The sequence below is a fragment of the Hermetia illucens genome, chromosome 1, assembly GCF_905115235.1.
Source record: "Hermetia illucens chromosome 1, iHerIll2.2.curated.20191125, whole genome shotgun sequence".
NCBI classification, from domain to species: Eukaryota; Metazoa; Arthropoda; class Insecta; order Diptera; family Stratiomyidae; genus Hermetia; species Hermetia illucens.
In genome coordinates, this window is record NC_051849.1 from 90,623,836 (window position 1) to 90,651,026 (window position 27,191).

General features: G+C 38.6%; 1 protein-coding gene and 1 long non-coding RNA gene across 8 annotated transcripts; one reads left to right on the forward strand and one right to left on the reverse strand.

Moving 5' to 3' along the window:
• Positions 1-857: 857 nt before the first annotated feature.
• On the forward strand, positions 858-27,191 carry LOC119651013 (zinc transporter ZIP11). 5 transcript variants are annotated; one of them, XM_038054335.1, is made up of 9 exons: positions 858-1,089; positions 22,968-23,013; positions 23,544-23,785; positions 25,029-25,263; positions 25,498-25,581; positions 25,658-25,894; positions 25,947-26,013; positions 26,096-26,353; positions 26,412-26,490. In XM_038054335.1, the coding sequence occupies exons 3-9, from the start codon at positions 23,678-23,680 to the stop codon at positions 26,488-26,490; spliced, it is 1,068 nt and encodes a 355-aa protein (XP_037910263.1). In that variant the 5' UTR covers positions 858-1,089; positions 22,968-23,013; positions 23,544-23,677. The 5 variants fall into 5 exon arrangements, with proteins under 5 accessions (XP_037910263.1, XP_037910240.1, XP_037910272.1 ...); XM_038054320.1 differs by lacking the exons at positions 858-1,089; positions 22,968-23,013 and adding exons at positions 23,027-23,043; positions 23,095-23,465; XM_038054312.1 differs by lacking the exon at positions 22,968-23,013.
• Positions 15,978-23,106, reverse strand: LOC119651056. Of its 3 annotated transcripts, XR_005249410.1 has the most exons (4): positions 22,972-23,077; positions 16,522-16,628; positions 16,185-16,355; positions 15,978-16,134 (listed from the first exon to the last, which is right to left on the reverse strand). It is a non-coding gene; the product is annotated as an uncharacterized LOC119651056 (long non-coding RNA). The 3 variants fall into 3 exon arrangements; XR_005249409.1 differs by having other exon boundaries at positions 15,978-16,355; positions 16,522-16,631; positions 22,972-23,106; XR_005249408.1 differs by having other exon boundaries at positions 15,978-16,355.

A 27,191-nucleotide genomic window follows, 5' to 3' on the forward strand; every position in this document is an offset into this window, starting at 1 on the left:
AATAAAATGAATGTCCGGATAGCTCAGTGGTTAGAGCACTAGGCTGTCATACGGAAGGTCGCGGTTCAAATCTCACTGGTGGCAGTGGAATTTGCATCGTGATTTGACATCGGATACCAGTCGACTCGGCTGTGAATGAGTACCTGAGTCAAATCAGGGTAATAATCTCGGGCGAGCGCAATGCTGACCACATTGCCTCCTAGTGTACCGTTACGGTCTTGAATGAAGTGCTCTAACACACTTCAAAGCCCTGATCCAATATGGATTGTTGCGCCAACGATTATTATTATTATAAAATGACGAAACCGATCATCACGAGCGGACCCCGCTTGTGAACTGAAGGCTGAAGAAAAAGCAAAAAGATGTGGGGAGCGACGAGTGCACGATAGCTCCGTGTAATATAGTTAAAAATCCCATTGTCCTCTATTTTCTAGAAAGCGATTTAAATAAATCATTTGATGGAAAGCCCTGTATTGATAATAGTCAACCTAATACGCTTCACACTCTGAGTTTAATATTATTAGCAAATGCCGAGAATTTAACCAAAATCAAATATTAAAAAAAAGGCCCTAAACAATATCTGCGTATCGTGCACCCAGTCCGTCTGCTCGCTGCTAATTCGGAAGATCTTGCGGTTGATCACAGTAAGAAGCTTCGTGTCGATGGTGAAGAATTCCTTGTCTAGGAAACTTTAACTATAGAAGCTCACCATCCATCCGGAAGTCAACATTTTTCCCATTTCTTTCCATACATCCGGTTCCTGCTATCGTGAATACATGTAAGCAAGTTCGCTAGTGGCCAGCAGGTAGCTCTGAATGCGATAAAATGTGCCACAGAACGGAGCTGTCAATGTCAGCTACAGTTTGACGTGCTGGTCCAGTCAGAATTGTTGGTTGGCATTTAGGTCGTGTTTTTGTCTGGTCCCGTATTTTTAAAGTGAAGTTCGTAAAGAATATGCCGCGGAAAATTGTCTTAGCCAAATCGCGTGTGAATCGAATGTAGTTCTCATATCGTCCCTTTCAGCTTGACGGGCTTTTGAGTCTTGTCCCTGCAGGAGTACAAAAATAACTCGACAGATTCCGATCTCGGGTGAGTGACACTTGACAGATTCTTTTTTTGTTTTGACGTAGACTCATCGTAAGATTGTTTCCGGAAACGAACAGCGATAAAAGGCTGATAGCAGATATGGGCTTGTAACGATAACGGAAAGAGTCGCAACCGTAAATTAGTTCGGACTACTTGGAACCTTGAATAAATATTTCAAGCTGACGTTTCGCACGGGAAAATAAAAGAGGTCGGGCTCAAGGTTGCGAGCTTTCCACTACCGGTTTGGAGTTGAATTGAATCTCTTCGCGCCACCGCTCAATTGATTATTTAATGAATTCAACAGAATGGAGACCAGACAGCTGAATGGGTAGCCAGAAGTCGCGGTCTCGCCAACAAACTATGACCTAATAAGAAATCCATGCATTATTAATGTGAATACTTTCAAACGGGCACGGTTGATTGGATTAGATCAAAACATCTGCGCTGGTGCTCGAAGAATCGTCTTTTCCAGGAATGAAACGTGACTAGATGTGCTGCTATTGCAAAGCAAATCGAATTTTTCCTGTCTTTGGGATAAAGGAAAAACTATTCCGCCTCGGATTCGACTCAGACAAGGATAATATGCCTCTGGTGCCATTGCTTCACGGGTCGTCCTACTGAGAACGAAGGATGATGTTAAACACTCTTCTAGTAAGTTTTGGTCGCTCGAGTGCAAGCTGAGCATCTCAATGCACTTAGGCTAAATATAGATCTCCAATGTCCAATGCTTACAACGACATGTTTTCGTCGATCGCATACGCATGGCCATTCCAATACAAACACATTTCCGCGGCTTCCAAAGATAAGAAACGCAGTTTCAGCAAATCGGAGTCTGTGCACCGAATCATGTATTCCCAATAAAATTATTGCATTCATAAGAGTACTTTGCTCCAAACCTGTAACTGTGGGCGGCACTTGCAATGTCTGGTTTGTGCTATGGAGAAATGTTATGCATTTTTTAAGCGTATCTAGTGGGAAATTTTGGTTGGCGCTACAACATGATGGATGTAGATCCAAGTGCGTGTTAAGCAACTACGGGAACAAGTAAATATGGGCATTTGTAACTTTTAGTTGCAGTTCAGCATCCGATGTACAATTTCAACTGCTCAGAATGTTGTCACCTTTAGGTGACCATGACATTATTGCATGGATTATGGCCAATTTAAATTTTTCGCTTCGCATTTTTGGTAATTCTGAGAAAGATCCACTCGACATTGTGTGTGCGTGTGTTTGTGGTGGGGAGAATCTATAGCCTCTGAGCACTCAGACCGTGGTGGCCCATTGTACTGGACTCCCTCATCTAACAGAATATTCCGGATTCGTTGACAGGATTCCGTTAATGGATGTGATGCTACCTGTCGCATCTGGAGAACATCGACATCGAAGATCTGATGTCTGATGCGTCCATTCACATAGAAAATGCTCCGTGAATTCCGCTTCTCCATTACAGAAGGGACACATATCATCTTGATTATTTCCTATTCTGAACAAACGTCCAGCTACTGAATTATTGCCTGCCAGAACGCCTACAATACTGCAAGTCCTCTTGCTTTTCGCCAGGATAAACTTTGCGGTATGCATGTTAGGTTCTGACAAAGGACAGTATGGCTGCTCTCACCTTTTCATAGGTAACAGTGTTCCAGTTCACCTTGCAAACACTTGCGTGTTGAAGGGGTTGCACGAGTCGTCAACTCTTCCCCTACCACTTGCCTCATTAGTTCACCCGGATGGTGTCCTTCAAGTGTGGAGCTCGTGAAGGTAGGTTTTCTAAGTCCAACTGGCCGACTCATCCCTTTTAAGGACTCTACGCAGCCTTGCACTCTCTCTTTCGCCTTCCAGTTCCTCACAGTACACTCTAAAGGAGTCTCGTTTCGAACGCTTAACGAGATCTTATATTCATGCTGTGAGTTCTGGAAGATTAACCTGTCTTCCTTCTTAATACTTTTACAAGCACGGTTCAGTAGTGGCCTGGTTGATTTCCTGAGTTTTTGAATATTCACACTTGGGGGTACAGCAGTTCTCATCTCTCTCTGAACGGTCTCATCTCATCCCGCAAAGCATTCGTCTGTTTTTCATTTAACATCTTCACTGGTTTGCGGTGTCCGGTTTGCATTGATTCGATTACTCGATCATCAAGTCAGTTCCGTCCCTGGCTTCCCTTTCTTCCCCCTGTTCCGTGAATGGTATAGGAAAAGTTACTAACGGGTAGGATTCATTTTGTAGTCCCTTCGCCAGTGGGAACCTCCATACGGGTGTTCCGCTACTGTATGCACTATTCTCCGCGTGCAGCTCAATTGTGGGAAAGCGCACCGAAGATGCTGCAATTTGCTCTCTATTTGGTGTGAGCCGAAGGCCATCATTGTTCTTTGCTCTCAAAATGGAGATGATGTTCCACAGTTTCCTGATATGATTGAATTTCAATCTATCTAGGAAAAAGTGGAGTACCATATGGTGACTTTCACTCTTTCAGACTCTTTTGGTCCAGTTCGAACACCAAGCTGACATTCATGAATTTTACCCTCTTGTGTCCAAAGTCCATGCCTGCGTTGTTCACCCAACACGCAGATGATGTCCTCTGCCTTCCTTCGGCGGCCTCCCGGCACACCGGTCCTAATCTCCATGGGATGTGCGGATGTAGGCCCTGGTGCGGAGTACAATAAAGCGTTACCCACCATGAATGTGGTGAGGCCTCTAAAATCCGCGTCTCGGCATTCTGCGGAAGCGTACTTAACCACTAAATAAGCAGAACTCAACAACCTGGGGGTGGTCAGGAAATCACTTTGGTGCTAGGTACTACAATATACACCTTGGGATCTTTTTACCAATGTGCAGCAGTACTTTTATTTTTTACTAGCTTCTCTACCTTATATGTTTTTACGGGTAGCCCTCTTCTCTGGGTTTTACTGCGCGCGTTGTAGCAGCTCCTAGACGAATTAAACGAAGAACATAATCTAAAAGATAGTTCATTATTAATTTTTTTTTATTCTATATAGTACAAATGAAACCGTGGTTACATATACATACAGTGACCCGCAAGTCCGACAGATAATGCCTTGTTGCCAACCGTCAGGCATTGATTCGCTGTCCCATACCTTGAGCACAAGTTGATGAACCACTTGGTGTAACTGGTCGCCTCCATATCTAACTAATTCGGCTGTAATTCCATCGGCTCCTGGCGACTTATGATTTTTTAGTCGATGAATTGCACGGACTGTTTCTCCTAAACTTGGTGGTGGCAGCATTCGTCCGTCGTCTTCAGTTGGCGGGACCTCCAACTCGCCGATGTTCTGGTTGTTCAGTAGCTCATCGAAGTACTCAACCCATTGCGCTAATATGCCCATTCTGTCGGAAATCAAATTTCCCTCTTTGTCTCGGCAGGATGAGCATCGAGGTGTATAAGGTTTCATCCTGCTGACTTGTTGGTAAAACTTCCGCGCCTGGTGCGGTTGCTCCCTGTACTTTTCTAGTTCACAGACTTGTTGGTTCTCCCAGGCTTCCTTTTTCCGTCTGTGAAGTCGTTTCTCCGTTCGCTAGGCAACGTACAAAAAAAATCTACTTTAGGTAATAATCTTTTATTTGGGTGAAATTATGAGGTGTTTCCAACGATTAATTAATTGAAATAATAAAAACTTGTTGTTTCTTTTTCGTTGGTGTGGGTATTTATTCTTACAAATACCGATATTTCGGGAACCACAGAACAAGTGCAAACTTGCTTGCACTGATGAAGGGAACTAGTGGTTCCCGAAATATCGGTATTTGCAAGAATAAATACCCACACCAACGAAAAAGAAACAACAAGTTTTTATTATTTCAAATCTTTTATTTATTTTTTACTTTTACTACTAGTGTTCGCGGTCACAGCTGGAGGCAGAAGAGACCGATTCGTCTCCATGCGGTTCTTTCTGCCCCCAACCAACGGCACATTCTCACCGCTAGCTCTCCACTACCATGGCGAATTCTAAAGGCGTGGAGAGTTCCGTGCGCCATCTATCCGTCGTATTCGCAACATTCGAAATAAATTTCGAATGCTACGAATCCTGCTGCGTCACAACACCCCAAACAGGTTGGAAACTCCACTACAGTCTCGATGTAAACATTATACATTATTATTATTTGTTAAGGGAAAGTCGCACCGCGTCCTTGAAGAACTATTGTGCCCCTTTTACTGGTTATAGTGTACCCGTTGATCATAGTATCTCAAGCAGGCCAGTAACCGTTAGGAACTTTAGTATGAAACATTATACATAGAGCACTTATTTTTTTTTTTTTGACACACTGGAAATAAATTTATGACAACGAGGAAGTTATTAATGCTAGAAATACATATTTTGAGCAACTTTTTGATTCATCCTATAAAAATTTTTCCACTGCATATGAGCCCATTATACAAAATGTATTAATCTCCATGGAGATTCCGTTGAAAAATAAAATAGACCCACAAAAAAAATTTTTTTCTCAGGCCGGAAACTTTTCTTATATAATTAAAAGCAGAATTAGCAATATCACAATTCTTGGCGCGTGGAGAATGCAAAGGAGGGCAATAATATTAAATATAGAAAAGCCGTCGAAGGAGTCTTAAAAACAATTCGGTGAAATTAAATAGCAACTGTATTAAAAATATCTTTTCTTACCCCCTGTGTAGAGTATACAAGTAGTGCGCCTAGAATGTCTAACTTTTCTGAACATTACTAAGTTTTCATTGTTAATATATCATAACGATGAATAGTATACGAAGTGATAAGCCCATACTTAAAGCATTAACAATCGTCCATATTTTAGGATAACAGCTAGGAGCTGTGATCCAACTTGCATTGGGTGAATCTTCAAAGTAGACATTATTGCCGAACCATAAAAGCTTATGTAGATCTTCCATATTAATGGTTTACAGTATGTAATATGCTTCTCCGAAAAAAATTAAACTCATTAGGTACATAGCTTTTTTCGAAAGAAATCAACTATGGCCAGACAGTTTTGTTTAGTAACAGTTTCCAGACACTTTTTTGCATTCAAGCATTATAATTACTCTTAAAATATTGCAGAGTAGCTAAAGTTTTAATCAATGTGAGACAACTTCAAACAAAACCTACTAAGCCAGGGGTCAAGGAGAAATTATTCTTAAAAAATTGCAGAGTAGCTAGAATTTTAATCAGTGTGAGACAAGTTCAAACACAGCCTGCTAAGCCTCATATCGCAAAGTTTGTCCTCCTGACAATTCGTGGTCTACTATTATAATTTAATGTAAGTGCCAATGCACTAAATCGGAAATCTGTCTGTTTGACTAGTTGCGAAAAGTACAACTTTCACGGAAAAAAGGTATAAAAGCTGCGTTCTGTCTCCGAAACACACAAATTGCATCTGCTTACGATCGATGAGATACATCCAAAATAAAGATCGTAGTCAATATGAGCTGAATTTGTACGAGAAGCAAGGAGGAGCAAAATAAAAATTAGTCCCTCTGTTAGGTAATACCACTCGGGAACTTCTCACTGCTTCCTAACTGGTATTCGCATTTGCTTTGACAAGATGACGATGACGAGTCGTGGTGGTGATGTGTATCCAGGTTATTAAACACTCATAATGGATATTGAAGGAAATCCATCTTAGAAAATAATTTAGAAAATTCAAATTCCTTTCCTATGTATAAAAGCAATTTAAAAACGGAAAATTTTGAGTTGTTTTAAAATGCTATTATCTTCACCCTCGAAATGATGGTTTAGGATAGAACGAGTCACGATTTATGCATTGATTCAAAACTAGTAAAATTTTCGGCGACAACCATTTAATGATAGCATACTACCTGGTCAGTGCACTCATCTGAGCGTACCAACACCTTAGAGCCCATCCACATACGGAGAGGCATTTTCCAAAGGAACTCATTGAGTTTGGCTTTGTATCATCATAATCAATGGTGCAAAAACCGATATCCTGTCTAGGCCTGCCTTAATGAGGAATTTCAGACATCCCGGTTTTCGTCGAGATCCGCGAATTCGATATCCCTAAAAGCTGCCTGGCGTCCTGGTCTACGTCATCGTTCCATCTCAAGCAGGGTCTGCCTCGTCTTCTTTTTCTACCACAGATATTGCCCTTATAGACTTTCCGGGCTGGATCATCCTCATCCATACGGATTAAGTGACCCGCCCACCGTAACCTATTGAGCAGGATTTTATCGTGGTATCGCTCATATATTTCGTCGTTATGTAGGCTACGAAATCGTCCATCCTCATGTATGGGGCCGAAAATTCTTCGGAGGATTCTTTTCTCGAACGCGCCCAAGGTTCGCAATTTTTCTTGCTAAGAACCCAATTTTCCGAAGAATACATGAGAACTGGCAAGAGCTTTGACCCTATGGTGAGACGCTTCGAGCGGAACAGTTTTTGTAAGCTGAAATAGGCTCTGTTGGCGACAAACAACCGTACGCGAATTTCATCATCGTAGCTGTTATCGGTTGCGATGTTCGACCCTAGATAGGAGAAATTATCAACGGTCTCAAAGTTGTATTCTCCTATCTTTATTCTTCCCGTTTGATCAGTGCGGTTTGACGTTGTTGGTTGGTTGGTTTGGTGCTGACGTTGCCACCATATATTTTGTCTTGCCTTCATTGATGTGCAGCCCAAGATCTCGCGCCGCCTGCTCGATCTGGATGAAGGCAGTTTGTACGTTTCGGGTGGTTCTTCCCATGATGTCGATATCGTCAGTATAGGCCAGTAGTTGGGTGGACTTAAAGAAGAACGTACCTCTTGCATTTACATCAGCATCACGGATCACTTTCTCGAGGGCCAGGTTAAAGAGGACGCATGATAGGGCATTCCCTTTTCGTAGACCGTTGTTGATGTCGAATGGTCTTGAGAGTGATTCCGCTGCTTTTATCCGGCCTCCCACATTGGTCAAGGTCAGTCTAGTCAGTCTTATTAATTTCGTCGGGATACCGAATTCTCTCATGGCCGTGTACAGTTTTACTCTGGCTATGCTATCATAGGCGGCTTTAAAGTCGATGAATAGATGGTGGAACTGTTGTCCATATTCCAACAGTTTTTCCATCGCTTGCCGCAGAGAGAAAATCTGATCTGTTGCTGATTTGCCTGGAGTGAAGCCTCTTTGGTGTGGGCCAATGATGTTCTGGGCGTATGGGGCTATCCGGCCTAGCAAGATAGTGGAGAATATCTTATAGATGGTACTCAGCCACGTGATACCTCTATAATTGCTGCACTGTGTGATATCTCCCTTTTTATGTATGAGACAGATAATGCCTTGTTGCCAACCGTCAGGCATTGATTCGCTGTCCCATACCTTGAGCACAAGTTGATGAACCACTTGGTGTAACTGGTCGCCTCCATATTTAATTAATTCGGCTGTAATTCCATCGGCTCCTGGCGACTTATGATTTTTTAGCCTATGAATTGCACGGACTGTTTCTCCTAAACTTGGTGGTGGCAGTATTCGTCCGTCGTCTTCAGTTGGCGGGACCTCCAACTCGCCGATGTTCTGGTTGTTCAGTAGCTCATCGAAGTACTCAACCCATCGCTCTAATATGCCCATTCTGTCGGAAATCAGAGTTCCCTCTTTGTCTCGGCAGGATGAACATCGAGGTGTATAAGGTTTCATCCTGCTGACTTGTTGGTAAAACTTCCGCGCCTGGTGCGGTTGCTCCCTGTACTTTTCTAGTTCACAGACTTGTTGGTTCTCCCAGGCTTCCTTTTTCCGTCTGTGAAGTCGTTTCTCCGTTCGATAGAGTTCGTGATAAGTCTCTGCGCGTGACCGCGTTCTTTGAGAATGCAATATTGCTCGGTATGCGGCATTCTTCCGTTGCGTTGCTAGCTTACATTCATCGTCAAACCACCCGTTCCGACTCCTTTTGCGGCTGGGGCCAAGTATGTTTGTGGCCGTATCCATGATAACGTTCTTCAAGTGTTGTGAAGATCATTTGTTGATGCTTCATCTCCAGGTCCTCTGTTGACTTTAGGTATTGCGGCATCCATTTCCCTCTTATAGGTGTCGCGGAGAGCTGTGTTATGGATGGCTTCAGTGTTAACTCCCACCTGATTGTCAGAGGGGATTCTAGATGGTGTTGTTATTCGAGTTCGGAGCACCATGCCAACGAGATAGTGATCCGAGTCTATATTGGCCCCCCTATAGGTTCTGACATTCATCAAGGCTAAGAGGTGGCAGCGTTCGATCAACACGTGGTCAATTTGGTTGGAAGTGGTCCCGTCTGGAGAGGCCCACGTATGTTTGTGGACCGCTTTCCGCATAAACCAGGTACTTCCAAGAAACATTTCGTGTGACCCTGCTAATTGAATAATTCGCAGTCCGTTATCATTTGTATTTTCGCGTTAGCTATGAGAGCCAACGTATCGCCTGAATACGGACTCCTTCCCCACTTGGCTGTTAAAATCCTCAAGTATGATTTTGATATCATATTCGGGACAAGCTTCGAGGGTTCGTTCTACTGCCTCGTAGAAGGTATCCTTCTCTGACTCTGCAGTCTCCTCTGTAGGGGCGTGAACGTTAATGAGGCTTATATTTCTAAACTTGCTTCGCAAGCGCAGAGTGCATAGCCGTTCGCTTATGTTTTCAAAGCTGATAACAGCCGGTTTCAGTTTTTGGCTGACTAAGAAACCTACTCCGAGCACATGGTTTACTGGATGGCCACTATAATATATAGTGTAGCGGCTCTTCTCCAGGAAACCGGTCCCTGCCCAACGCATCTCCTGTAACGCTGTTACATCAGCCCGTTGCCGGGTTCGTCGTTGTATAATCCGTCCAGTCCAAGGCTCCTGTTGTGGCTTCGTAACAAGTTGTTTTCCGTGTAGGGTTGTCAGCCCTACCCAACCCCCAACCTGGAGAATCAGTTGGTACAATTTATCTTGTTTTTAGGCGCGGGAGACTCGCCTTCATCCTTCTCCGTCTGCAGCTTTTCGTTGAGAAAGAGCTCCCTGCGGTCACCACGTGGAGGTGAAGATAGGGTTTGGTAGTAGAGCTGTTGATGTTGGTTCAGCAGGCATTTCCCAGGTTTTATGCTCCATCGTGGATACCAATCCACATTTCGCCCTGGAACCTATACTACCCTTTGACCACCCTAGTCAAGAATGGGCTAGAGATCTGAAAAATTCATCAACATCAACGGTGCAACAACCGGTATCCGGTCTAGGTCTATCTGAAAAACTACACTACGAAATTTATCGAAGAGGCGACCAGGGATGCACAACATTCATCATAGTCACACTTTTACTTGTTACAGCCGACGGCGTGAAAAAAATGGGAGAATTTCTGATTTCTATGGAAATTCTTTCTGGCGGTGCAATATTCATCTCTTACATGAGAAATGGTCTACAGCTAGGAAGTGCTTCAAATGAACAAACTTTGGTTAAATGAACTTCTCTAAAAAAAAATCCAAAGGTACTTCGGAAGTTGTGCCTAAATCGTTTTATGATACAAAATAAATTAGAAAATTGAATTAAAGAAGCTAGTGTCGAGGTAAACAAATTTCCTTTCATGGTACTACTTTCCTGAGTTAAAAGTTCTTATTATATATTTTTTTTAAATCGGATATATCTGTTTTAATCTTTTACTTCAACAAATATAGGAATGTAAGCCTAAAAGACAAAATTAGGAAGTTATTGAAATTCATGCCATAAAAATTAATATCTTAAGATTTTCTCCAGCACATGGCCCCTTATTCGCTCTTTATGGAGCATGCCTACGCAGATAACAATATCGCAACTGTGAAATTGAGTTATGCTGACAATAGGCTTCTAATGTAATCCTTCAAATATTTAAGGAAAAAATTCTAACGAATTCTTTTCATCTGTGCATATAGACGTATCTATAGGCAAATCTATGAAAATAAACATATTCAGCAGCCAACTTACTATATTTGCTATGAGCTTGTACAGATTTGCCCCGGTGGCTTCTAAAGTATGGTCGCATCTTGTTAATACTGTAAGGAAAGCTGAAAAAGTAAAAAAGTCCCACGCTGGCTAAAAACAGAAAAGCTTTCTTAAAGAACATAATTCTTCACTATGCAGCTCACGTGCTTACATTCTTAGCGTCCGCTTCCTCCATCATGATATCTCTCACGTATACTGATAGGAAAATACTCCGCAAAGTGGTTTCAAGCCCAACCTGCTTTAATGTGAATATGAAATAAAAAAGTAGACGAGAAATAAACTAAAAATAAATTTTGAAATATCTCAAAATTTCACTCCGCTAGACAGATTAAATATTAAATAAGTAGTCAAGTGCACTTACCCCTGGTCGTGGTCTTAAAATGGCTGTAACTTTTATATAATACAATACTAAAATAAATTAGCAAAGCGTTCCAAAAATACATCTGGTTAAAATAATACAAAGAATTAGCAATTAATTTCGAATCGAAAGGGACAAATATTTTCTTTTTTAATTAAACCACGATAACAAAGATTCAATATTTTTATTTGGGCAGATATAATATTTGCATTGACAACATTAATAGTATACTTAGCAGACATGTAGGCGTGTGACACAATTTTTAGGCGCACCAGCTTCCATGAATGAAATTTTATTAACACTTCTACTCCAAGCCTTATCTAAAAATACGAATTCTTTAATAAAAAGTAAAAGTGCAATGTATGTTCAGTTGTACAGTTTTAAACCACTTCTTTAATCCTTGACTATCTTGACTGTTGTTTAGTCGGACAGAGGTTAGGTATGCAACTGCTAAAAATGAAAGTTTCGCGCTGGCTTATATACACAGCTCTGGTTCTGGAATTTCAATTAATCTTACGTTTATGTGTAAAGAACTTATCACTACTTCAAGCATTATAAATTAAAATATTTTATCACAGTTGTTGCTGCTATGAAACGCTAATCTGCGAAACTAAGTGTGCTCTTGAATTTACTCTCGTTGACTTCACTTAACGTCAAGACACTTCTCCGAGAAATCGTCTATTTGAGCACGTATGTATTCTTTCCATATTTATGTCTTTTGCGGAAACAACTCTTAAGGGAAAAGAGAGTCCGCTTTACTCAAATGTCATAAACTTCCAATGTACAGTTCAGGATATTAAATATAAAGTTTTGTTTTTGTAGGTATGCTCTAATTTGTGTTTTTAATTTTCAAGACAAGTGATTTATAGATCCAGTGAAGATTTGTTTGTTTTGCGCCACGTTATGATCACAGATTATAATAAATAAAAGATGTTTTTTTAACTGTTATGGCGGAATTTATCTTCAGTTAAAACTCAGTTGAGTGCCGTTTTAATGTCATGGCGGCTTGCGAAGAAATATCCCGGCAAAAGTCTTACACACACACTCTAGCATTAAACTTTCAATCTTTTCCCATAAATGTGTATACAGAGAACTACTGTTTTACACGGGAACATATAGGATATATGTATAAACTTATCATGAACAGAATATGCTAAGAGGGTCGTTCAATAAGTCCTTAGAAAAAGGCAGAAAAACAAAGTATTTACTATCCGTGATTTCGGTCATTGAAAAAAAGAGAGGTCACCCATGCATTGTCTTGATTAAACAAGGACGTTTATTGTTGATTTCTTCGTTTAACTGATGCAATAACTACGTATAATACTGCCCAGTTATTGTTTTCCGTTTTCCAAGTAATCGGTATGAATGATTCCGTCTGTATTACAGAAAACTGTGGCCGTAACCTTCCCGGTTAATTTCATCGTTGTTGTCCTCTTCAGAGCCTGTCTGCTTTTAAACATCCACTGCTTTGGCTGTTTCTTTGTTTCCGGAGTGTAATAGTGTGTCAGCTTTTCGTTGTTGGTAAAGAATCGACGCTGATACTCATCACGATTGCACCCATCCCCAAATTCTTTCGATATCCCATTTTTTTAGTGCAAAATCTAAAAGACCACCCTCCTATATGCCTGTAGTATCAACTATTTCGTGCGCTTTTATTCGGCGATTGCATTCGGGTTTCCGGAATTCACTAACCCAATTGTAAACTATTGCTATCAGAAGGACAGACATATCATAAACTTCAGCTTCCATCTCTTTCGATGTTAAGCCTTTGTAATATAAGTGTTTAATCATTACTCGAAATTCACTTTTTCCATTTGTCGAAATAAGCAGAAGCTTCTGCCTTCAATTGACAATCGAAATGTAGTCGTATGGCGGATATTATTGAAACTTTGACCGCTATCTGATGAGAAATGACTTTTACTAAAATACACCTCTGATGCCAAAACCACCATCTTTTGGATTTTCTAAGCACCGTTCGCTTCGTTTAAAAAGGGGTGTGACACAATAAACTGGTTATTAATAACCAATAAAGTGGTGCCTGTTAGCAAATAAAATTCCAGTTTATTGAAAAGTTAATTACCAACGGCGTCTTGCGGTAATGAGGACGAAGATGTTGCGTTGGACTAGTGGCGTGACACGTTTTGATCACCTCCGAAACGAGGATATCCGCGATCGTTATGGCGTTGCACCGATCGTGGAAAAATTGCGAGAGAGGCGTCTTCGATGGTATGGTCACGCAATTCGCGCTAACGAGAATTCACTTGCCAAGTCGATGGTAAACGACCAAAAGGCAAGCCCAAACAACGGTGGCTTGATACGCTAGATGGGGATTTAAAAGCCTCGAGATTGCGTTCATATCAAGCATTTGATAGAGCCAAATGGCGAAACCGATCACGACGAACCGACCCCGCTTGCTGATGGACAGAAAAGGGAGTCCATTTTACACACCATCCCTCCCCTACTGATGATGTTAATATCCTTTTATTTCCTGATACGACCTGTATGTTGTAAGATTACTCCTCGACGGTCATCATGTTAATATTTCTAAGGTCTTGTAGGTCATTCAGATATTGACTATAAAGTTATATTTGAGTGAAACTAGTTTGTCGTTTTTCTTAATGTTTGAATGCTAATTACTTCTACGTCAGTTTCTATTGTTATCTCTTTCCGTAAAATTTAGATTTATCATACAAATCATTAAGGGGGCTTTTCACTGTCAGCATTTTTTTCGCAATTTTATTTTTATTTACTCTTCCCACAGAATATATTTTCAAGAACCAACCCTCAAAATTTCAGGTTGAAACTCGCAATAATTGATTTTTTAACAATTTTTTTTTAATGGTAAGTCAGGAAATTTCATACAGAACAGAATACAACAACAAGACGAAACAGCACATTTTTCATATGAATTCTATTTGTGACACCACGTTTAAGATTGCTTGGCCATTTATTATTTCATTTACTTGATGCCTTTTTAAGGTTTTGTGTAAACACAAAACCTTATTAAAATCGGTTTACTGTCTGTCTGTCTGTCCGTCACACGCATTTTTCTCGGAGACGGCTATAGTGATTGACTCCAAATTTGGTAGAAAGGTGGGAACTGCGAACGCTCACGCATACAGTGAGTTACATCCTTTTACGACGAATTTGAGGGGGGGTCCCCATACATGCAAAAGGGGGGTGTACAATTTTTTTTCATCAAATATTGTCATGTGGGGTATCAAATTAAAGGTCTTGGTTAGTACTTTTCGAAGCCGGTCTTAGTTTTGACATTTGTTAGAAGGGTCGGGAGTGCGGGGGGTTGAAAGTGTTCCTTTAAGGGGGCCATTCTCAGAAACTACCCAACCGAAAAATCTGAAAAAAATCAGGAGGCTGCCACTATGTGGTGCTTGGGCTCCGAAATACCTTCCATACTGATATTTGTACAAATAAAGTTAATAATAGTATATTACTATAATTTTTAGTAATTGACTGTAAAACCCCCCTTAATTTCATGCTAGCACGACGAAATTTCGCAACAATATTGGATATAACATAGAACATAATCTCATCAAGTTTGGTGGAAATCGCACTGTTGCTAACAAAGTTATAATACGTCAAAGTTGTCGCTTCTCCGCAGATTCAAGACTAAGAATGTCGATATCTTCCGAAAGTGGATATTCTCACATAATATATGCATATATTACGTGCTACGTACTAAGAAATACACAAAACCTTTCGTACCTGAAGCGTCCAGCTTCCGGTTTCCCGACTTGTTTTATTTTATTCTCCAGACTTTTTTTAAAAAAACTGCATCTAAACGCGTTCATCTCGAAAACACGTTTTTCAAAACTTCTCATTTTTCTCGGGAACTAGTGGAAATACTTTAACAATTTTTTTATCAAAATAATTTCAACTTTCATCATTATGACCCGTACTAGGGTTTCTGAGATTTGTTGACATTAAGTCTCTTTTTTCGATGCCCATACATGTCATATTGTTTTCCCTGGATATAGTCATGTGGGATATCATATTAAAGCTCTCGATTAGTACTTTTCGGTAGTAGTTTGGCATTCGATGGAAAGAGTAGGAGTGCGGGGGTCCGAAAATGGTCAATTACTTCGAACACCCGTTCTCGAAAACTACCCAAACCAATTATCTGAAAAGAAATGTTGTAGTTCACGGACATGGCATCTAGGCATAAAATACCCTCCATTTCGACACTCTTTAAATAAAGTTAAAATAGTATATTGCCATATTCATTATTAGTATGTTTTTTAAAATTGACTGCGAACCTCCCTCCTCCCTCCGCCTTTAAGTTGTACTATAGAAAGGCATGGAATTCGCACTATAACTGACATGTTATAAAAGGTAAAAATTGTCACTTTTGTGCAAATTCCTTGCATTCTAAGACTATGAATGTCAGTATCATGCTAAAGTGAAACAGTCTCACAAACTTCACTTATATTTAGGCTTACTTCATTTTTAAGTCGCTAACATCCGGCTTGTGTTGATAGTAAATAATATCAACTCCAAGCTCCTAATCATATCTACGAAATCAGGCATTTTATAATTCAGAATGGGTTTATCTAATTATTGTTTTGTTTTCCTTATCATTTCGAGGATGGCACTCTATTTTGATGGTAATTGAATTAAACTTACTAGCAGCCATTGCGAAGTATTGACGTTTTGACTTTGTCTACCTTACTTCTGGATGAATTCTGCATCATTGTTGTTTTATTGCTTCATCTGCTTCATGATTATCCTTTCCATTACAGAAGATTTTGTTATAGATACCAGATTTTGAAGGAGCTTCTCTTAAACCTGTAGATATTGGTACTATATTTCAGTATTTTGAAATTCTTCCTCATTACATGGTTTTTATTTCCCTTAAAAGGGTTGGGACATTATAGTTTCTTCGCAGAGAGAATAATAGTAAATTTCCATAGAGCACCAACACAATGACGAAGACTAAAATCATTTTTCCAGCATTTCAGTATTAATAATCATTACACGAGCACACTGGTGGGATTAATATTCGTTATCTGTAAAAAAGGCCAGATAGTAAATAGTAGAAAAGTAGCTTTGCACTATTTGCGTTTTACATTCTTTCTAATAATTCTTTAATTCTTCTGAGCTTTACAAAACCAAACACAGAGGCGGAAATTAATACCTTCACATTACCATAAAGCATAAGAAGAAACTACATACCACATTCATTGGGAAGATTTTCAGTATCCGTTGTATTTTGGCGAATAAGAGCTACAACAGGAAATTCTTTAAAAGCAAGCTTTTCAGCACCTTTATAATAATGTCAACTGCTTAAAATAAAGCGGGAAACCGGTTTTTAAGAATGGTTAATATTACGGTACAAAGTATCAAACAGAAAAAAGTTTCAGAGCTGTTACTAATGTTATCTACATCTAATCAAAACCAATTCCATTTCATTTCAAGAATATACATCCAAATAAAATTCGTAACGTTGAAAATCTCTATAGATTCATTGAATTATTTGTGGAAAAAGAGAAGGTAATTAGACACCAGAACCCCCCAAAAAGGTTCTTACTTCCATTTAATTGGTGCGTTGTTATCAGAAATCGGTAAATGTTTGAACGAAGTCTTCTCGTCATCTAAAGTGTAATCAATAAAATGGAACACACAAATTCAATTATCAGAACGAAAAAAATAATACATGGAAAGTAGGAACTCACACATTTATTTGTCCAATAAATTATTATTCTGAAGTGGAAAGAAAAATATTGGAAGAAGATAATGTATGAAGGGACCAACATAATTAAATAAATTGAATTTAAAAAAGAAATAAATAAATTTAAATAAAAAAATCAATAAACTGAAAAAATTTATTCCTTCTATATTTATGAATCCTTATCGGTTTGTATTTTTTCGATGTAATCTCCATTGATTTCAAGGTATTTCTTCAGTGTGTAGATCTAACATAACATACTATTCAACTGGCTGGTACAATGAATCAAATTGTGATCAGCGATAGACTCAACTTTTCTTTAGACGTCCACTCTAAACCCTGACTCTAAACTTCTTAATGAACCGCAATTTTAAATACCTCAAAATTAGTTAAAATTTCATAGTTGTCAGATTTTGACAGTTAGACTTATGTCAGTCAAATGGCCACGTACTGTTAGGACACGGCTGACCATAAAAGCGAATTCGACGAAACCCCTAAATATAAATTCAAGTCCCTTAAAATGGAAATATCGAAAGATTCAATAAACGAAAAATTTGGATTTACAAAGCTTACAAAATGCTTACGGGGCAGTTAAGGCTTAATAAAAAATCATCATCATCATCAACGGCACAACAACAACCGGTATTCGGTCTAGGCCTGCCTTAATAAGGAACTCCAGACATCCCGGTTTTGCGCAGAGGTCCACCAATTTGTTATCCCCAAAAGCTGTCTGGGTTGTTAGCATTGATGGATGGGTTTATTTCAGTTGTTGCACCTTGCCGCAATGGAGCCCTGATATTATGTGCGTTCCTAGTCTAAAATTGTTGAATATTCTTTCGGAAAGGGCCGTTTACAAAAGAGTTGTTCATTGTTCTATTACGAATAAAACAGCTGTTGAAACGTTTCAAAAACATTACTGCCTCACCTCGAAGTATTTACAAACGGGGGGGAAGGGGTTAATTTGGTGAAAAAATGTCATTTTTGTTGCATTTAGTCATTTTCCATATAATAATGAAACAATCGAACAATATGTCCCAAAATTTCTATTGCAAAAAAATTAAAATTGAACGAATGACAGTGAATCTCGGGAGGCACTTTGGGAAATAGTTGCTTTGTGGTGGCGATAGAATCATTTGAAACACAAAAAACAAAATGCATTCGTTAAAGGAGATGAAATATTAAAATAAAATTAGGGAATGTTCAAACAAAAAACAAATAAACTCCCAGGGATACCTGGAGAATTACCTGAAGAAGCTTTGTGCAAAATTTCATAACGATAGGTACAGTAGATTTTGAATTATGGCGTACACGGGCTTCAAAATAGGAAATTTCAAAAAAACCATTTGAAATTTTGCACACTAATTGACCCGGGCTAGAACAACAGACGTACAAATATTCATAACTTTATCAATTCTACTCCGATCGACTTAAAATTTTGACACAAAATTTTTTAAATGTTACACATTCTTAAAAAAAACAAAAATCCAAAAAAAAGTAAAATTACAAATTTTTTAAAAATTGCTATACAAATTGTTGGACCTTCGTAAAGTCAATGTCCTTAATAACACGTTGCCTTTAATGTCCGTGACGATGTTACGCTTTCCCTTCATCATGGTTTTTAATTTTGAGAATAAAAAAAAATGTTCGCGGGAGCCAAATCTGGTGAATCGAGAGTAGTGTCCTTTTTGGCTAAAATCAGTCGTACTGGTGCGTTGCCATACAAAAGAAATCCATCGAACTAGTACTATTCTCGGCACACATGCCCCATTCGTTTCTAAAATCGAAAAAAGAGATGATCAGCATCTTCTTTTCTTACCCTATCGTGGTAGGTTACCAAACTCCGCCTTCTCATATTTTGACGTTTCCTGGTGAATCATACTGAAAATACCATGTTTAATCACCCCTGCCGGTTTTATCAAAAATGTACTTCCTGATCGAAATCGCGTGGAACGTTAACTCGCTGCTCTTTTTGTTCGACGGTTAACTAACAAGAAAATAACCTCACAAATATCATCTTTCTATCAAATTTCTCGGTATCGTTAGTAGAAAGGGCCCTCTCTTAGATCATCTTCCAGGGAATATCACCACCCGAAAATATTATTTAGATTTTTTTTATATGCTCTCCTTGAATATCATTTTCATTAAATAAATCTTTAGCATCGTCGATTATATTCCATGATTTTCTTTATCGTGATATTTCCCTTTTATATCTTGGCATCTTTGACCAACTATAATTTCGTTAATAAACCCAAATCGTACGTAGGTTGCCTTTTGAATTCTTTTACAAATGATCAATAGATGACTTCGGTGAGTTGTGGCATCACTGTATTCGTGAACACTCACGTTTGTTATAGCGAAGCCAATTTCAACTTAGAAATTGAACAAGCCGGTTGTTGATAGTGAACGTTTAAAAGAAGCAAATTTGTGCAAAAGAGGAAATCACTGGAGGTGTGCGTTGGATGATTTTTTATGGTTTTAAAAAAGAATGTAACACCTAGAATGGCCTTTTCATGAGTAATGAAACACAATCAAAGAATGGCACTCAGTGATAAATATATTGGGGGTTGACCAAAACCGATTGTCGTTTCGAAAAATATCAATAATGTGTGCAACATAATTAAAGAAGATCGACACGTGAGAGTGGAGAAACTGTTCCCATAATTGATACGTATACAAAATGTACAGACCTTAAAATCGAATATTCCAAAAAACAATAAAAAACTTGTTTAGGATATAGGGGATCCTAAGTTCACATTCACATGATGTTGGACCAGACCAAATGGAGAGCAACTTACTCCCACGGTTTTTGGTCCGTGGATCCCCCGTTTGAGGCGTAGCACCCACGCATTCAAAAAACAAAAAAAAGACTAGCGGTTTCGTCCAGGACAGAGGCAACTCTTCAGGCGCTGCCTCACCTCTGCCCTGGGAGCAGCGAGACCGAAAGTGCCACACGACAAGGTTGCCAATTATATTGAAGTTAAAACCGTTAGTAATTTGAGTCTAAGCTAGACTAAAGCTAGGTAATTGTTTAGGATATGGGGGATACTAAGTTCACATAATGTTGGACCGTACCTGCTTCCAACTTGTTCGTTTCTTTTCCACCGTAAAAACTTAAAAGGCGACCAATGTACTCCATAATATTAGGGGGTCAGCTCGTGATTTTTCTAAATTTTCCATTTTGTTAGCTTCTGAGAATGTATCAAAACTACACTTTTTTGCTCCCGCTCCCTTCTTTTTATACCCACTTCTAAAACTTTTTTTTGTCTTTTCATTTGATGTGATGTATTCCCCCTTTCGCATGTATAGCGACCTCTCCTCCTTTAAACTGAACGTAACATAGTGCCGTCCACTGCACGGGGTTCACAGTTCAAACCTTTCCAACAAGTTTCGTGTCAATAAGTGTAAGCGTATCCCAGGAAATTGCATGTAACAAACAGACAGACATCACATTTTTTTCAATAGTGCTTGACGGTTTGGTTGTATATTAAAATTAAGCTATTGAAAGTAGTAATTTCCTTTGATTTCGATGTAAAAGGCAAGGATAAATGAGAAACAGTAAAAAAATGAATATGTAACGTTTAATCATTGTTGGATGGAAGTTCCAATTAAACCCCATCAAAATTAATAAAAAAATCAACTGTGATTCCAAAAAGTATCAACAATATCACATAAATTGGGTTGTGAAAAATGTCAAAATTGTAACCAACCATTGCTGAAATGAAATGCGTCTTAATCGAATCCCCAGAAGAAGGAAGAAAAGTGGATTTTTTGTCAATATCCAAGCAAAAAATCTTGAAACGGTCCCGTCTAATCGTTCTGCAAAGGAACCAATGCTATGAATTTATATAAGATTGTCATAAATCTCTATGTGATAGATAGCGCATCAGCTACACCTATGCCCCAATGTTGCCACGAGCATCTAGCCTATACGCGAATGAAGTTCTTTATTTATTATTGTCTCAAGTCAGAATGTTGCGATGACACGACACAGGCATGAGTTGATCAAAGCTTGGGAGTTCCGAGTAACAATGGCCGTCACTTTCCATATGCTACTTCCGTATAGTAGCACAAGGAGAATACTGATGCGGGACAGTCTCAACTTGATTTGTGTTGAGATAGTTGCATTTTCGGACTTTGCACAAAACAGCGGAGGCGAATTTAGCGATGTTGATACGTCGAGCTATATTCACCGCCGGTAGAAGAAAAAACCCTACCTAACTATACTCGTACAAACCGTTCAACAATGCTACCAGGGTTGAAAAATTGAAAGATTACTTTAATGTTCTTTTGTCCATTCATGGAAATAGAAATAGTGCGGTGACCTGTCAATCTAAGAATGTTGGTTTGATGTCTCAATAATAGATCAAACAAATGTTATTTAAAACGACATTGTCCGTTGAACCCCTCCACGTCTTCCGACCAAGCCAACATAAAGGCGTCACCGATAATGAGAGAAAACCATCGGTCAGAAAATGTTCCTAGTAGACTCCGCTTTCAACTTTACATTCCTCTGAGATTTTCTCTCCATGCAGCACGTGATATTTTGCATCATCAAATGTCACTCTGATGATAGCTATTAGTTCCTCCTGAATACCCATCTTATGTAGAGTATTTCAGACACACTCTTTGTTGATGCTGTTGAAATTTCTGTCGAAATTGATGACGAGAACATTGCTCCACAATGACCTGAAGGGTGGCCAGTATAGCAGCACCTAGAACAGAAACCAACTGAACATACGATCACCCCCCCCCCCCTTTCACTCATTTGAAAAAAATTCAGTTTCCCGGGATTTGCTTATGAATGGTAGTAACACCTATACAGAGACTATAGGGACCGATGGGAAATGTTCATCTTAACTGTAAATCTCCATGATATGCACGAGCAAAGTATTGTCAGAGGCTACCTAGAGGGTCAGATCACACATCATGATTACAATATTACCTTGAGGAAATCTTTCCTAAACTACGTGTAGTTAGTCATAAAAAGTCCCCGATGGTGCATAACACTGTATAATTTTCATGTAACCAGCAAGATTTCTGAAGTATAAAATTACCCTACGAAAAGAGGGAGTGGATTACTATCCAGGGTCCCGCCATCTCACTTCGCTGATGACCAGGATGACCAGCTTATACTGTCGTAATCCTCGTCGAAGTTAGAAAAAGCGACCACTCCTAAGATCCTCAACACCGTTGTCGGGGAACGTGTATACATTCCAGAAAACAATCATAAACTATTTCCGATTGTCAATTGTCGTAGCCTTGAAGGGGTGGCAACAAAAAATTCTACAGTTGTATGCAAAGTGCGGCGCCTTCCCCAAATTGGACCCTTCATCTTTTGAGACTTCAAATTTCCTTTCATTTTTCTTTAAAAAATCTATGCTTTTATCGACACTCAACTGAAATTCTATAGAATAGGTAATGGCATCTCTGAGTTAATTGGATCGGACTAGTGCGGCGAAAGGTCAATTATTGTGTTTTTCAACAGGTATATCGATTTAAGGGCACAGTGTTAGCAGCTTCAGGTGTATTCTCAATAGATCGCAAAACTATTAAAAAAGTAGCTTTTATTACTGATAAATTTGTCAATTTCACAAACTTTAAAAAAAATGTGTACACGAACAATCGGATATTTTTTCTACAAAAACTTGCATCATTTAGGCAACACAAATTTTACAAATAATGTTTCATATTTCCCAAATGTTTTTCGAAAATATAATGTACGAATATTAGTTTGGGTTAGTGTATTACTTTATTATTGTTACAGATCGGGCATTTCTAATATTTCTTCGCAAATCGATAGAACATCTCATATATGAATTCACGTTTTCGAGACCAGTTTCTATTTTGATAGCAAATGCTATAGTACTAGATCTGAGCTATAACATTGAACTTTCTTTGGAATATCGTTTTATAATTGGATTCAATGAAAACTTATTCGTTCATTCATTCTCAGATACCTGCGTATCTACTGTGATTTTGTCAGTCTCACTAATTAGCAAGTATTATCAGCTATGCCAACTTGACGGATTGTAGATAAGTAATCCTTGATAGTACGCACGTTCATTTTGGGCTATTTTCAGATACCAAGCGTGTTTGATAAAGTTGATGCAAATAATCCACATCAATCAAACTACACTTTCTATATTTCACTACCAGCGTTTAATATATTATCACTTAGAAAATTTCGAGCGCACAAAATCAACACTTTTCGTCATTAGAAAACCTTAAGCAAATCTTTGTTCCATCTGCAACTTATTTAGTCATCACTCTGATTACATAGCGTCACAACACGCTAATTTATTTGTGCTACGTTCTACACATTAACTTCTGGATTCAAGCCTGTCGACGTTTACTTTAAAACTGCCTGCATAAACTGTGTAGCACAGTCAGTTGAAGTCTGCACACCATTTATATAGGACGAGCTGCGATCTGTCTTTCTTTCGCCTTTAATGTACGGGAGTTTTAATTAGTCGCTTGTTAAATGTATTGAACTGCTTGTATCAATTATATATTGTGTTTGATGTTTTAGATATTGGCCCTGCATGTGAAGTAAAGCAATTACTTCCCGAGCCCAGTAACGCGTGGTGGTAGCTCATCGGAAATTCAAAAAAAGTGTGAAATTTGGTGTGTTACGAGTCCTATTTGAAGGACTATAATTGAACAATGATAGTTGGATATGGACCGGTGACGCAAGCCCTCCTTGGTACGCTGTTAACATGGGGTCTTACAGCGGCCGGAGCCGCGATGGTTGTATTTCTACGAGGAAATCAGGTGAGTACAGCTCCAGAATCTTATCATTTACCAGTGTTGCTATTTTCTACAGATAATTCCTAAATCTCTAATGCAGTGGTGATTATTAATCAGGAGCAAATTTAGGAATTGACTATAATTAGCCAAATATGAACAAAAAACCGAAAAGTTTTTAGTGACTCTCTAACATCAAGAAGCTCAGAATTTCAATTGAAACTAATTGACAGCAATATAGACTGGTAGGAATACGTGATTGAACAATTGCGAATAAATTTAAACCGAATGAATCGACTGAAGTTCATCTGTCGTGATATGCTTCGAAAATTATTTTACCGGAATATCCAAAAAATTCTCTAACTAATGTTTTTGCTCGCCCTAAAATGCCATTTTTATTATTAACATCCACCAGACGAGTTAATGCATTCTGTGGACCTTCTAGTGAACTACGCTAGCTTTCAGTAACGAGTAAATATCACTTCATGTAGTTTTTCGAGCGTTGATTCCATATCAGATTGATCTAATTATTTCATTCGGTTCAAGCAAGCACCGCACCTCAAAAAGGACAATGCAAACATCTTGCATATTGCTATGTAATAGAATAACAACTGGACACGGTCAACCTTCTCCTTGTGTATTAAATGTGTGCAATGAGGGATGCCTTTGGTGTAATAATGAATACATACATTCCATACTAACCAACACTCTCATCACTTTACGAACTCATTTTCGCAACCCTGAACAGCAAGAAATGTTCTGCAACTAATGCCAACTTTTTTGATAACGGGAATAAAATTCACCCTACATTTTCGACATTTATATCGCTATAAATTCCAAGGCATTTGCGAAATGATGTACACTACATGTAGTAGAACCATCAAATTCTTACCATTTCTTTAACTCTAGCAAGCATATAAGCATGATAGGTTCGCTAAAATCTCTATCAGCTTCGTTTAGATAAAATGCAAGTAGTTTCTAGCAAACTAATGCTAAGTATATCCAAATGGAAATTTTCATTCAAACATTTAAAATGAAGGCACATATGCGTTTTCGGTCACCCTACGAACTAAGTACTTAATACCTTGTATCACTTTATAATAAAGCCTCGTAAAAGACTTGAGGAAAAACGTAAACAAAGAATGAATTCTTGTTTATGTACAAAACCATTATCTTTAACCTGACGGATATTCACTCCAGTCGCATATATCGCTAATTACCATGAGAGAATATTATCACTTTATTTGAGTAACTTTTTAATGTCTTTCAGCGGAAATCACTGGATGCAGCCTTAGGGTTCGCTGCCGGAGTAATGATCGCTGCTTCATTTTGGTCGCTTCTGGCGCCAGCTATTGAAATGGCCGAAGGTTCGGGGATGTACGGCGAGGATGGCAAATATGCATACTTTCCAGTTGCATTGGGATTTCTTCTCGGAGCTATATTTGTATTTGGCACAGACAAACTAATTTCGTATTTGGGACTAAACGATTCACACATGATGATAGGTACGGTATTCATTGAATTGAAAAGTTCTAGATGGTCACCCTTGAGAACAAGTTCTTGTTGATATTAGCATTCATTCGCTAATTATTGTGCAAATCTACACGAATTTTAAATTTTCTGAAAAAAGCTCGAAAAAGATTAGAGGCTTTAAAAATTCATTAACCGAGGGAGTGTCAATCAAATTTATGGCCAAAATCAAACAAACAAAAAACCATAACATATTTTTATATTTTTAGCCCTCACACATACGAATAAAGATAAAGCTGAAATTGCATCAGATGATATTAACAACAGTTTGGAAAACCAGAAAAATGGTCTTGGTAAGCTATACCGCCGATGAGAGCTGTTCTACCATTTAATAAAACCATACAAATAAATCACATGCACTTTGTATAGCACGAAATTCAGTTGAAAACACGGGAAGTTCGACAGCAATTAAAATGGAAAGTTTTGCAGATTGCTTGAGTGTACAGCATGGCACGACGACGTCACGCAGACGACGAAAGAATAGCAACGATCGCGAGCAAGCTACTTACACAGATCAAAGAGCGATTGATCATCAGAATGCGATGGCACAGTGGAAAAGGATAATGCTGCTCGTCGTTGCAATTACAGTGCACAATATTCCCGAAGGTAAATTATCTAGCCTTATTCACTTTGTAACGTTGACTCATCATTTTTACAGGACTTTCGGTAGGAGTGAGCTTCGGAGCGATAGGTAATTCAAAATTGGCGACATTTGAAGCAGCAAGGTAAGTTACAAATCTCGTTAGCAGCGTTTTGAGTGCTTCTGGTGATATATTTTCAACCCTCATACTTATCTTTTTCGTGCAGAAACCTTGCTATCGGAATAGGGATACAAAATTTTCCTGAAGGGTTGGCAGTGAGCTTGCCTTTGCATGCAGCCGGCTTCAGTTTACCGCGAAGTTTTTGGTATGGACAACTATCAGGAATGGTTGAACCAATCTTCGGAATATTAGGAGCCGTAGCAGTTACTCTTGCCACGATTATTTTACCATACGCATTATCCTTTGCAGCAGGTGCCATGATTTACATAGTTGCAGACGACATTCTACCCGAAGCTCACGCCAGGTAAGTGGTCATGTCATAGTACTCTCGTTAGGAATTCGTAAAGTAAACGTAATTTCAGTGGAAATGGAGTGACGGCGACATGGGGTACAATAGCAGGATTTATAGTGATGATGTGCCTGGATGTGGCATTAGGGTAGAAGTAACTAGTGTTTAGTTTAGGTACTTTTAATTATGAAATATGAAAACATAACACTACTTAATTAGGGAAGTTATTTGTACAAAAATGTAAACATTTGGAAATGTTTATAAGTGAACTCGCGCTATTCGACCAATTGAGCCAATTCAATTAAAAATATATTTTAATGCTGCAAATGTATATAAATTCATAAGGGCTAATACAGCTTTCTGCGGAAAACTGAGTTTTTGTTAAATCCTGCACGCAGAAAGACCAATAGAGCTTTACACAAAATGTACTTTTTATTTTTAAATTATATACCTTTACTAGAGGTTTTATCGAGGCAAATAAGATTTAGTATTAGTTACTTTTTCACGATATCAGAATACAGTAAGAGGAATAGTAACAATAGAACTCAGCCTTGGAGAACATTTTTAAATTATTGCAACAATACAGGCGACATCGTTTCACTCTTTCAATTTTTAGTGGGGTATAAACCTTTTGTAAAAATGAATGTACCTTAAAGCGGATAAAACATATTTGTTATTCGAGAAGCTATTTTTCTAGCTGATCTTCGTTTCAATTTACGTGATATTGATTTTAAATTAGTTTTATGTAAGGATTGTGTACATATAGGGATGCAATGATAATAATTATATCAATCGATGTAAAAGGCGAAAATATTGTGAAAAATATTTTTAGTAAAACCATTTCAAAAAAGAA

What these genes read in the sequence shown, in the direction of transcription:
- LOC119651013 (XM_038054335.1), top strand. Translation starts at nt 23,678, where the DNA reads ATGATAGTTGGATATGGACCGGTGACGCAAGCCCTCCTTGGTACGCTG. An exon ending in CGATTCACACATGATGATAG is followed by an intron (nt 25,264 to 25,497) that starts GTACGGTATTCA and finishes TTATATTTTTAG; the next exon opens with CCCTCACACATACGAATAAA. An exon ending in AAACCAGAAAAATGGTCTTG is followed by an intron (nt 25,582 to 25,657) that starts GTAAGCTATACC and finishes CACTTTGTATAG; the next exon opens with CACGAAATTCAGTTGAAAAC.